This window comes from Panicum virgatum, chromosome 2K, assembly GCF_016808335.1.
Source record: "Panicum virgatum strain AP13 chromosome 2K, P.virgatum_v5, whole genome shotgun sequence".
NCBI lineage: Eukaryota > Viridiplantae > Streptophyta > Magnoliopsida > Poales > Poaceae > Panicum > Panicum virgatum.
This window is the reverse complement of record NC_053137.1, coordinates 6,743,234-6,755,386: the sequence shown is the minus strand read 5'-3', so window position 1 is coordinate 6,755,386 and position 12,153 is coordinate 6,743,234. Positions and strand designations below refer to the sequence as shown.

The following is a 12,153-nucleotide window of genomic DNA, read 5'->3' as shown; positions in this document are numbered from 1 at the left end:
TGAAAAGTAATTAAGATCTTTGTGTCATTCCATTAAACTGGGTTCTACCACAAGTTGAAATTACCAAATACATTTTTTTAACCTACTGTACTGTTCCTATAGCTGTGCTTATATATCTGATTGGTGACTGAAAGCTAACTTATAGTTTCCTGTTTTCTCGCTGTGTCATCCAGTGGCACTGTGGCAGTGAGCTAGCGAGCACCCATGAATCACAGCGTCTTCGTGGCTCTGGGTGGGGCGGCGCCGCGGCGATGGTTGCGAACTCGTGGAACTGTGATAAGCATTCCTGTGGTGATCGAGGCGAACGTTCAGTTACCTGAGATAGTACTGTCATGTGGTTTTTCCTCCATCACTGGAAATCCAAGAAATCATGTGGTTGCCAAAGGAAAGCATGCCAGGCCGGGCTCCCTCTCAGGTACAACAATCAACATGCTCTGCTCCTGTAAATTTCCATCTTCTGAATCATAAGTTTAACCAACCCTTTCCTAATTCAGTGCGGCACAACATGGCTGGAGGGAGGAGCTTCCCCTCTGCTCCCAGCATTGCAAGGGCGTTCACCGGGTCGTAAAGGGACCAGCGACACCGGTGGCCTTGGGGCTCCACCTCGCCGCCCCTCCTAGACCAGCGCGCGGGCGCGGCTCGGGTGCAGACGCAAGGCAAGCGTGGCGACTCCGTTGCTCCCAAGGCTTCCCCAAAGCACGATGCGCCCATGGCCGAGGCGGCGGCGGCCACAGCCCATATGCGTGCGTGCGAGCGAACTGGAGGGGACTGGGGAGGTGTTGCCGTTCCTCGCGCTCGCTTCTTCTTGTTTACCCTTGGACGCCGCGACTGTCTGCTCGAAACTGCAAACGGCTGGCTTTGCCTCGATCTGCCAGCGTTCTCGTGCGAGCGCGGGACGCAAAGCCTGTGGTCAGCCGGGCAGTAATAAGGCTGGTTCCAACAGCGGGTCTGCAGCCCCAGCCCACAGCCACAGCCACGTCAGCGCCATGTCAGTTCTCGCCAGCCCACTCGACCCCAGCGCTCCATCAGTCAGCCTGCAGCCTCAGCCCACAGCCACATCAGCGCCATGTCAGCTTCTCTATTTCAGACTTAACCATTTCAGAACGCGTTGCTCTATGATTTAAATTGACACAGCAAAATGGGGAGTGAGAGGTGTGGAATGAGCTCCAACCAGCCCTCTCTATTTATAGATGAGTTGGGGATGAAATTTGTGATTTTTTGAAAAAAATTTCGAATTTTTTGGAGTCCAAACGGTCAAAAACGGCTAATTGCAACGGCTAGCTGACGTGGCGCTGACGTGGCAGCCGTTGGCCAATCACAGAGCACCGCGTGGCAGCCGACCGGACACGGGGTCGGTCCCGACCGGCCGGGTCGTCGGTACCGACCGCGCGCGGCTCCAACGCCGGTCGGTACCGACCGCCCGGCCGGTCGGTAGCGCTACCGCCCCGCGCTCTCGGTTTCCGCGCTTACCGACCGGCGCGGGTCGGTAGCCGGGTCGGTACCGACCGGCGACCCCGTTGGAACCAGCCTAAGATCCTGTGGCGCCGAAGCCGAAGCTGAACGTGCCCGGTGTCCAGCCGGCCATGGGTCCAGTTCATCGGTTAATTAATTAACACTAGTAGTTAGTAATTGATTAATTAGCCGTTGAGTGGTTGATGGATGTGGTTGCTGTGGAGGTCGTGCGGGTTTAGCACAACGGAGTCCGAGGACGTCGTCGGAGTCGGGAGACTTTTGGTCTTCGGAGACGGAGGGGATACGAGCAGCACGGTGAGCGTGCGCTAGCGCTACACTACACTACAGTACTACACCCACGCCGCGGCCGTGGGCGGTGGGCCTGCGCGAGGCGAGGGTAGGGTAGGCGACACGCGCACGCACGCGTCGTCGTCGGCCTCGCCCCTCGAGACGCCACGGGCGCGGCGCAGGCACTCGCTGCTGGTCGCTGGCGCCGCAGGGAACCTAACCTGGGCGTGGGTCCCTTCTCTCCTCTGGGACTCTAACCTGCCCCCACCTGTCTGTACGATCTGCTACTCCAGGGCAGTTGTTTACCCGGTCAAAATGCACCACCGTCTCTTTCCGCTCGTATTCCACTGTCACTGTGTGTGCTCGCCTCTGATAGAACCGAACGAGAAGATGGATATTCAAAATATTTGTTCGCTTTCATTAAAGAAAAGATGGAAATGGTAAAAAAAAGAAGATGAATATTCGGAATATCCAAATCCATTTTCATACAAATTTCATCTGCTTGACCAGAGCTCCGCTCCACGGGGCCCCCGATCTTGCTAACTTTGGCCCGGTCGGACACATGATCCCCCGTCCCACACACCTACAGAGGGATCAAAGTGTGCTGTTGTTTTGCACAGGAGGGGAAATTACTACCAATAAAAAATTTCTTTTTGGACGCGAGGATCAGCAGTAAAAGTTGGCTCTGTTTAGTTTCCAAAAATTTTTCTATAATAGCCGTCACGTCAAATCTTTGGACACATGTATGGAACATTAAATGCAATTAGAAAAAATAACTAATTACACAGTCTAACTGATTAGCATGAGATGAATTTTTTAAGTCTAATTAGTACATAATTAAATATTATTTATCAAATAATAACAAAATATGCTACAGTATCAAAATCCAAATTTTTTCACTAACTAAACACATACTTCTCTCTCTTTCGTTACCGAGCAGGACGATACTCCTCCGTCCTTAAAAAAGCTGTACCGCGGTGAGGCAAAGGGGGGCAGGAGACGGGCGAGGTAACCGTGGGAGGAGAGCCGAGAGCGTAACCCACGCTGTGGTCATGGGCCTGCGCGCGCACGCGTCGTCCTCGCCGTCGGTCGCCGCCGCCCACGCGCCTCTCGAGACGGCACGAGCGCGGCAGTGCAGCTCAGGCCAGGCCTGCTGCGCGCACGCCCAGGGAAGTAGGGAACTCAAGAGCACACTGTACGACGACGACCTGGCAGGCGCCAGCGATATCCCCCTCGCCTCGCTGGTCAATGACGCCGGGCCCCACCCTCGCAGTAACCGCCCCGCCACCGCCACTCGCTGGCTCCCTGCTGCGTTCAGCTGCTCAGCTCAGCCAGCGGCAGCCCGGCAGTGCTTCAGACTTCTCTGTCTTCAGCTGCTTCCCGAGTACTCGCTCTGTTCCAAATTTAGTACTCCATTCCGCTCCAAATTTAGTACTCTGTTATAAATTATAAATGATTTTAACAAATCTAGATGATAATTTTATCATGTATCTTAGATATAGTATTTATCTATAATTTTATCATGTACTACGTATCTAGATATAATATTTATCTAGATTTAGCAAAACACTTGTAATTCGACGAGTAACCATTAAAAACCTCGCCGTAACCTTCGCCTGTCGACCCAGTCAACACGAAAGCTGCTCGCAACAGAGCTCAGCAGATGAGATGACTCCATCACCAACACTGTTTGCAACATTGCCACTACAGAATCCACAAGATAACTGTTTCAAAAAAAATCGAGAAGATAGGGCCTATTTAGTTTTAAAAAATCTACGGTACACATCACATCGAATCTATAGACACATATATAAAATATGAAATACAGTTGAAAAATAATTAATTACACAATTAGATTAGTATAAAATAAATCATTTAAGCCTAATTAATTTATAATTAAATATTATGTGTCAAATAATAATAAAATATACTATATTATCAAAATTGAAACTTTTCCGCGAAATAAACACAGCCATAGATTGTTTTTTTGCTAGTGCCTCTTCATTGAAATCACAAGCCTGACATGACCTGACGAACATGACAGCGCAAACTAAACGAGGCCACAGTACTACAACAGGTAGTTCAGAACCCCAGATCATGGCGATGAGGCCTGTTCCTCCTTCGTCTTCCTCTCGACACCAGGGGACGAGGAACCGCAAACCTCCAGGTTCCTTCCGTTCACCCGGCGCCGGAGAACCGAAACATCTGTTCGGAACAAAAACAAAAAAGAAACCGGACAAAAAGAAGCGTTTTTCTCTCTTTTCCGAGGAGCCGGAAAACCGCTAAAACACCTGGAGCCGGCCGTCGGACGGATCGAGAAACGCGAAGGAAAAAAAGGGCGACAAAATGAGGATTTGGGTGGAGGTGGAGTTCTTGGGTTTGATCAGCTAGCTAGTGGCCGCAGGAGGAGGGTTCTCGTTAGCGTTATTCGATCCGGCACGCCGCCGCGCGGGGGATCAGAGCACGGAGGCGAGCCCCGTCACCACCTTCCCCTTGGCCTGCGGCGCCGGCGCCGGCGGGCTCTGCTTGCTCGCCTCGGGCTCCTCCGGGCGCCACGGCGACGGCGACGGCGACACCACCGCCGTGATCTTCTTCTCCTCGCCGGCGGTGCCGTCGGGCGCCTTCGGCTTCTCGTCGAACCGCAGCTCGAACTCGCCGGCGAAGCTGGCGGCGGACACCGGCGCGGCCAGCGAAGAAGCCTGCGCGGGCGGCGCCGGCGGCTTGTCCGGGGCGCCGGCGCGGGCGTGCGGGGACAGCCACTTGGCGCGCATGTACTCGGGCTTGCGCCACGGCGGGAAGTGGAGCCCGCGCTTCCGGAGGCTCTGCAGCGCGGCGTCGGCGACGAGGGCCACGACCCGGCCGAGCCGGTCCGGGGTGCCCACGAACAGCGGCGGCAGCGCCTGCAGCGCCGCGCGGTACGCCTTGGTGGGCCGCGCCACCTCGAACTCCGACCGGAAGTCCACCTCCATCACGAGGCGGATCGCCGTCGCCGCCCCGGCCCCGGGCTCCACCGCCACCACCACGTCGATGTACTCGTGCTCCCCCGCCGGGTGCGAGGGGCCCTTGTCCCACCGCGACGTGCACACCGCCGCGTCGTACCCGAGCGCGCGGAGCCCGTCCGCCACCGCGCGCCGGACGTCGGCCTTCTTCCGGCCGGAACAGCCGCCGCCCTTGCCGCACCGCTCGGCGATCCGCGACGCGTCGGCGAGGAGGTTCCGCTCCGCTGTGGTCGCGCACTGCACCAGGCCCTGCGATGCGGACGCCGAAAGGGGGAGGAAAGCAAAATCATTTCGTGGACGCACTCGGCGACGAGCGATTGATTCTTCCGGAAGCGAAGAAGCGACACGAGATGAGTCCGGACGAGAGCGGCTACCTTGAGCAGCTCCAAGGCGTCGCCGGCCGCGGCCGGCGCGGCGGCGGGGGCGGAGGCGGAGGGGAGGAAGTAGTCGGAGTCCTCGTCGTCGCTGCCGTCCTGGTTGCCGTTGAAGCAGTTGCAGCGGCCCCGCGGGGGTCGCTCCACCACGGCCGCGCTGTCCTCCATGAAGCTCAGCACCATCCGGTCCAGCCCCACCGACCCGACCTCGGCGTCCCCGGCGGCCGCCGGCCTCTCCCCCTTCTCCCTCTCCTTGTCGTCCGCGGCCAGGCGCTCGGCCGGGGTCACCCGCACCATCAGCCGCCGGAACATCGACACCCTCGGCGGCGCCGGCGGCCTGCCCTCCATCGCACCCTGCTGGCTCCTGACCGGGAACAGAAACGTCATCGACCGCCGGCAACCACCACACCAAACAACCACCGCCCTCGCTTGACAAACCAAGAATGACGCCCGCCGCGTGCCTTGTTTAGAACCGAACGGTACCTATCTACACCGTCCTAGTTGTGGTTTTCGCTCACAGGAGGCTCGCCGGCGTCGGCCATGTCCGGCGGGTGGTGCTCTCTTCTCAACGGAGACGGAGAGTCGGAGACGGAGGAGTGAGACAGTGGAGTTGCCCGCGAGGTCCTATAAAGAGGGAGGCCGGAGAGGGAGGAAGGGTGGGTGACGTGGCGCCTGGTGGGCCCGCAGAGTCCGTGGCGTAGTGGGTGGAGGCGGTGTGGGGACGGGGGCGAGGACGACGTTAGGCTTGCTCCAACGGTGCCCTCTATATGGCCCCCCACCCCACGTAGGGGGAGCTTTGGGGAGAATCGTAAGCTCCCCCTATATACGGGGGGAGTTGAAACTCCCTCTATATATAAAGTGAGTTTCAACTCCCCCTATATCTCTAATCACATTGTTTCTTCATGATATTAATCTCATTTGAGCCCCGTAACATGATGATAATGCGTATTATAACAGTACAAATACTGTATGATTTTTTTAAAATTTAAAAATGATAAATAAATAGTTAGTTAACGAGTGATAGTATATAGAGGGAATAGATATGAGGGGAATGGTTGGAGAGAAGGAGTTATAGAGGGAGGAATCTTTTTGAGGGAGGTAGTAAAATATAGTAAATAGTACGTTTGGGGAGAGTTGGATGGGGGGAATGGTTGGAGATAGCCTTAGGTGTGTTTAGATCCCTCAAAAACCACCCCAAAATCCAAACTTTCCATCACATCTCCATCACATTGAAACATTAAATATAGCAAATGACTCATGCATGGAGTATTAAATGTAGGTAAATAAAAAAACTAATTGTATAGTTTTGATGTACGTTGCGAGACGAATCTTTTGAGCCTAGTTAAGTCATGGTAGGACAATATTTACCACAAACAAACGAAACATGCTACAGTGTGTGATGTGACTTTTCGCACCCTTTTTCACTCCATCTAAACACAGCCGTTGACAGGTGGGCCCGAGCGGTGGGTCACGGTGTTGTTGCCACTGTTGTGACCGGGAGACGGCGGGTGGGGGACTCCGGACTCCGTGGGCGCAAGGTTATGTGACGGATTTGCCCTTGACTGTCGGGAGGGCGAGGGAAACTGCAGGTTTTGGCCTGGTATTTCTATGGGATAGGCCATTTGGGTGTCGAATGGCGAGTTTGCCCTCTTGGACTTTGCCCTTGTCTCCGCTGCCGTGGTTTTGTGCGTGAATAGTGGAGGAATCAAGGCAAAAGTACAGACGGATAGGTTTACACTTCTTGCAATTACTTGTTTCAGCATTACAGCGTTGAAACAGAATAAATTGAGATTAGGACCGCTATTCAATTAGATGAGGAAATTTATAGAATTTTTCAAGGCAGCATTTATAGAATCTGCGTTACGGTGGATGGAAAAAAAAACTACAGATCTCTTTCTAGATTCTGCTAGTTGATGTGAATAGATAATTGATATTTATATATTGGCAAATCACAAGAAGTCCGTGTTTGGTCAGACATTAGACAGTCTGATAAGACTCGTGGTGACCATCTTGAATGACTTTATTCCTCCGTATTGTGTGGCTTATTTTTTTCAAAACGTGTCATTTTCCATTAACATCGTTAGCTTTACCAATCAAAGCATCACACAGCTAACAATCTTTACCATTCTAAGCAGATCTCCACACTAACACCACCTGCTATACCAAAGCGGGGAAGGAGAACCTCGTCGCCCTTGCCGTCCCAAAACTGCAAACCAGCAGCTGGTGTCAAAGCTGTAAACTGGTCACGTAGCCAGGGGCAAATCAGAAAAAGGCCATAGTCCTCTCGCGCGGCTGGGGACACTGGCCACTGGGACCGCGTACGAGCCGGGGCTGCGGGGTGGACACACGGCGCGCGGCGCGTGGCCCGGGCGCACCGGCGACAGCGACGGCCACAGGCGCATCACGCAGGGGGCGATGCCTTCCGTGTACTGTGCGGAAAGCGCGAGCCCGCCACGGGTAGAGCGGCCGCGGCGTGCCCCAAGGGATCTCGTGTGGCCGGGCAGCCTGTGCCCTTTTTCCTTTTGCTTCCGCAACCTTGGCTTTTCCGTTTCCTGGCGCCTTGGCTTTCCTCTTGCCTGGTCCGGCCGGGCAGTGGCTGGATTGGTTGCGATGTGGTCTTGGCCTGTTGTAGTTGGAGGCCTTGAAATATGCAGGTGAGTGAAAAAAGATTTCCTGTTCTTGGTTGTTACTAATTTTGTGAAGGCATTGGTATTTTGTATGAGCTATGTGTTTCTTTCTATATGGGCAATCTCTAGTTTTTGTTTCTCCTTTTACCCAAATTAATATATCACCTATAAGTTATAGGTCACAGAATGTGAATGGTATACTATGAGAGAAGATAATATGTTTTATATTTGTCATATATGCTTTCGCTTCTAGTTTTCTCCTTGGTGTTGCTACTTTTTTGTCATCGAAAGCTTGCTAGTTTTATTGAATGATATTGCAAGCGGATAGTCATGTAAAGTGTTTCTTGGTTAGTGAGGATGGCTTGTTCTTTTCCACTTGATTGTTTTTATGTGGACTTTGAGGGACTATTTAAGAGAGATGGTGATGGAACACATTCTCTGCATGACTTCTTACCATATAAAAATTATTGAATAACCTTTTTATCATATAATTGAATTCTAACATGTTCTAAAAATAAGATTGGCCCTGTTCATTTGACATGCCACCTACAGGGTCTTGATCGAACTGTTCAATTAAAAAATATATTTTGGACTTATCTACAACGTGTCAGAAGGATATCTTTAGCACAGATGACATGGTAAGATGACTATGTCTAGGAAAATATGTAGTTCACGTTTAGAGGGAAAAAACCCACACATATATGTTGACACCTTCCACGAATAGACACGCATACTATTTTCATGTCATATAGCATTTTTGTATATTAACTTTTTTTGCTAACCAGTGATAAGGGCAGATCATGATCCTTTGATTTTGTATTTGTGAGACGGGGCCTACCTGACGGGTAGTTATTTGTTCCTATCTATTGGTGCAACGACTTGATTCTTACACTGTCCCCTAACCACTATTCTCTGCCCCCATTAAAAACCGAAGGCTACACCTTGCAAAGCTGATGGTTTGGTTCCTCATATGAAAGATGCATGATACATGGATCATGTACTGAAGCAACAAACCCACCTTGCCGTATCATCACACCTTTTCCTTTCTTGAGAAATTCTTAGATCACACACAATGTGTATATTTGCCTTATTTTGGTGGTATGCACTTTTGGCCCTTTCTATCTTGAATTTCGGTTCTAATACGTAGGGAACATGGTTTTCAGTACTGTGCTGAAACTCTGTGTGTGTGTGTGAGAGAGAGAGAGAGAGAGAGAGATCCTTTTTTTCTCAGAAGAAAACGTAGTTTTTAATCTGTAGCTCTACCATGATCAATCATTTTTATTTTGGCCAAATATATGCATGTACATGTATCTGTACGACAATATCTGACTAGATGCATGATGAAAAATCCATTCATAATATATACAGAATTTGGCAGATGAAACGCTGCAATTATTGTAACATCCATTATAGTGGCCGAAACTCTTTTTTTTTTTTTGAAATTGTAGTGGCCGAAACTAGCATACATAAAACTAGAGTAGTTGATGGCACCCATTTCTCTATCGTAGAACAGACTGAAGAACCGGTCGGTTTTGAGTATGGTCGTATGGAAGATGTCCCAAGAAGCCAAATTATTGCTCTCTAGATCAACACCTCCCATGCCATTTCGTTTTCAGCTGGCTACAGGACCTGACCGGAATGGATAAGCCCAAGGCACAATGATTTATTATGAACAATTGGCTTGATGAAGCGCTTAATTATTGTTTGATGGACGCGCTGAATCAATTAGTTGATCTCGAAACCACAAATGTCCTCAATAAGCTTCTGCGCAGTCTAAGTTTCCGAATCTCGTTGATACAGAAGAAATCAATGTAATTTCACTACTTTTTTTCCTTTTCAAAGAAAAAAAATTCAGTACTTTTTCACACTTGATCCTTTTTCTTTGTGAGCACACTTGTGGTAAATGTTGCATGTCTCTTTCCGTTCGTGTTCTTCAAATATATTCAATCCAAATTCAGCTCATATCTTTTCGGGTTCATGGCCGGTGATTTGATATGTATTGTAGCCAGTAAATTGACTGAGTCTGGTTTAAATGTTTAATGGACCAGTATGCACAATTTGATGATGACCACAAGTTTTGGCACATATATGATCTCATCTTGCAAATTAGAGTAATTAGCAATGAATCATAGGCAGGCTTACGCAAGTCTTCGTCACTGTGAAAGTTATTTTGCTCCCTTTTTTAGTGAAAGTGTTTTGGACACTATTAAACTGGACATTGCAACAAGGTACAGCTTATCTGTTTTGGGTGGGTTTAGTTTGTCTCTTGTTCCTTTCTTGAGTATTTATACTTCAACTACAGCTTGATCTAATTTGTTAATCCATCCTGAGCTTGGGAACTTTTGATCATGCCGTCCTTGGCGTCATGCCTAGTAAGAAAAACTTATCCAAAATAATCTATATACTCTTACATCTCTTGTTAAAGCACTGGAGACACCGGTCGATTAGGAAAGCAAACACTTTTTCCAACTTAATAATATGCTGTTCTTCTTTAGAATATTTTTCTAGCGATTCGATTAGAACAATTCAACAATTTTATGTTGATTTTTGGCTTGCCAACAACAACAACAACATAGCCTTTACATAAGCTTCTATAAGTGTTCCCAAGCTTAATAACACTTTTTTGGCTTGCCAATGCAAAAGAAAAGAAACGAAGCTTCTATAAGAAATTTACATTGTAACACGCATGAATGCAGTTCTTCAAGTGTTCTAAGCACTAGTTTCCTTAGGATCTAGGAGAAAGGCATTCAAACCATAATGTTGTGCAGAACCTCGTCATGCAGTCTATGTGCGTAGCAATCAAAAGAACCATATGTATAGTCCCTAGCTACCTAAACAACAAACATCTTGAGAAGCTCACATCAGCTACTGCTCAATAACACTTCCGAGGATCAAAAAAGGAAGAGATAAGGCTATATACTATCCTCTCACCAGAAATGCTGTTCTCAGCAAGATTTGGGTCAGTTGAACCAATCTGTGAGAGACAAACAACAAGGGAAAAATTTAATTTGTCTGTTCACTTGGCCTGTAGTTTAAGTGACCTAGTTTTGGAAGGGAGTGGCAATCTCCAGAGTTGATGAGAATTTTAGTTGCTGCGAGTCCAAACTGTTCCAGTTGGTTATTGCAATAATCAGTGGTTATTTGGTCTCAGTAGTTGAAGAATGCCTTTCCTGTGGTCAAGCCCTACAAGAAGTAAGTGCACAAGGTAATGATTGGTTGGGAAATTATTACACTAACCATATATACAAAGGCAAAACAAAATATAAGGTAGGATGATTTGGTAGGGATATCATGGAGGATGCATGCATGATTTGCTCCCAGGCCCTTTTCAAATGAAAGAAGAGCAGCAAAAAAGTCAAGTGCTGATCACTTTCATGTGCATTTAATAGTGGGCTCACTATGACTGCGACAAATGTCCTGGCCCCACATGCAGAGGTAGGGAAGAAAGGGACTTATTGAAGCATCATAGATTGAGCACCACCGGGCAGATGAGACTGAAAACTGAATAGCCTAAGCTCTAAAGAATGCTCCCTGCTTTCTTGTAGCTAGATAGGCTTTATCACCTGCCCTTTTTTCATTAATCTTTCTTTAGTTGTGCTAATCATGATGCTGCAGAAACAACGATTCAAAAAAAAAATTATGGATATTCGACTGAGTTTTTTTAGGCGAATCGACTGAGTATTCGTTATTGCACATTTCACTTGTTCAAGAACAGTGTGCGGACTTATGAATGTGATACCACACTTCTCTTAGATTTATGATGCCGCAGCTTTCTGCTCTCATATAGCGAGGTGATATGTTGCAATGAGGGATGGTATGAAAGACCAGTTTAGTTGAAAGATCAATGATCTGGTTACAGTATACACACAGCAATATGCTGGTGATGGTCTCTTGTGACTGGGTTTTGACTCTATTTACCACATTTACGGAGCAACTCTGGTGACTTATTTTCACCACAGGAACATGCAAGGACATTTATTTTCGAAAAAAATATGCAAGGACATTCTAGAAAGAGGGAGCACAGTGGCCCCACCGACCTCACACCACTTTTACTTCACAAATGTAAATTCATTGCGCTCTCTCTCTCTGCATGAAAGCGATCCTTGCCACAAAGCAGGTGTCACGTCTTTTCGCCCTCATACTAAGCATTTGATGGGGATAGAGGTGATGATGATATCCTCCTATAGAGGATAATGAGAGGTTTTTTGGTTTCTTTTGAGAGAGATGCCTTTTTCTATATAAAATGAAAGTGTGCTATTCATGTCATCTTGTGAGTTTGTGATAATTTGTGTTTGGTATGTGTGCGTTGTATTTTTTTTTGGTGGGGGTACTATTAGACATAGGCTTAATTTCCTAGGCCAATAGTTTGGTTGGGACTTTAGCGAGAGTGGTTTTTGTGTGGTTGCATTTGTG

General features: G+C 48.6%; 1 protein-coding gene across 1 annotated transcript; it reads right to left on the bottom strand.

Moving 5' to 3' along the window:
• Positions 1 to 3,703: 3,703 nt before the first annotated feature.
• LOC120664013 lies at positions 3,704 to 5,711 on the bottom strand. The gene is made up of 2 exons (XM_039942975.1): positions 5,114 to 5,711; positions 3,704 to 4,988 (listed from the first exon to the last, which is right to left on the bottom strand). The coding sequence occupies exons 1-2, from the start codon at positions 5,498 to 5,500 to the stop codon at positions 4,197 to 4,199; spliced, it is 1,179 nt and encodes a 392-aa protein (XP_039798909.1). The 5' UTR covers positions 5,501 to 5,711; the 3' UTR covers positions 3,704 to 4,196.
• Between the last annotated feature and the right edge of the window lie 6,442 nt (positions 5,712 to 12,153).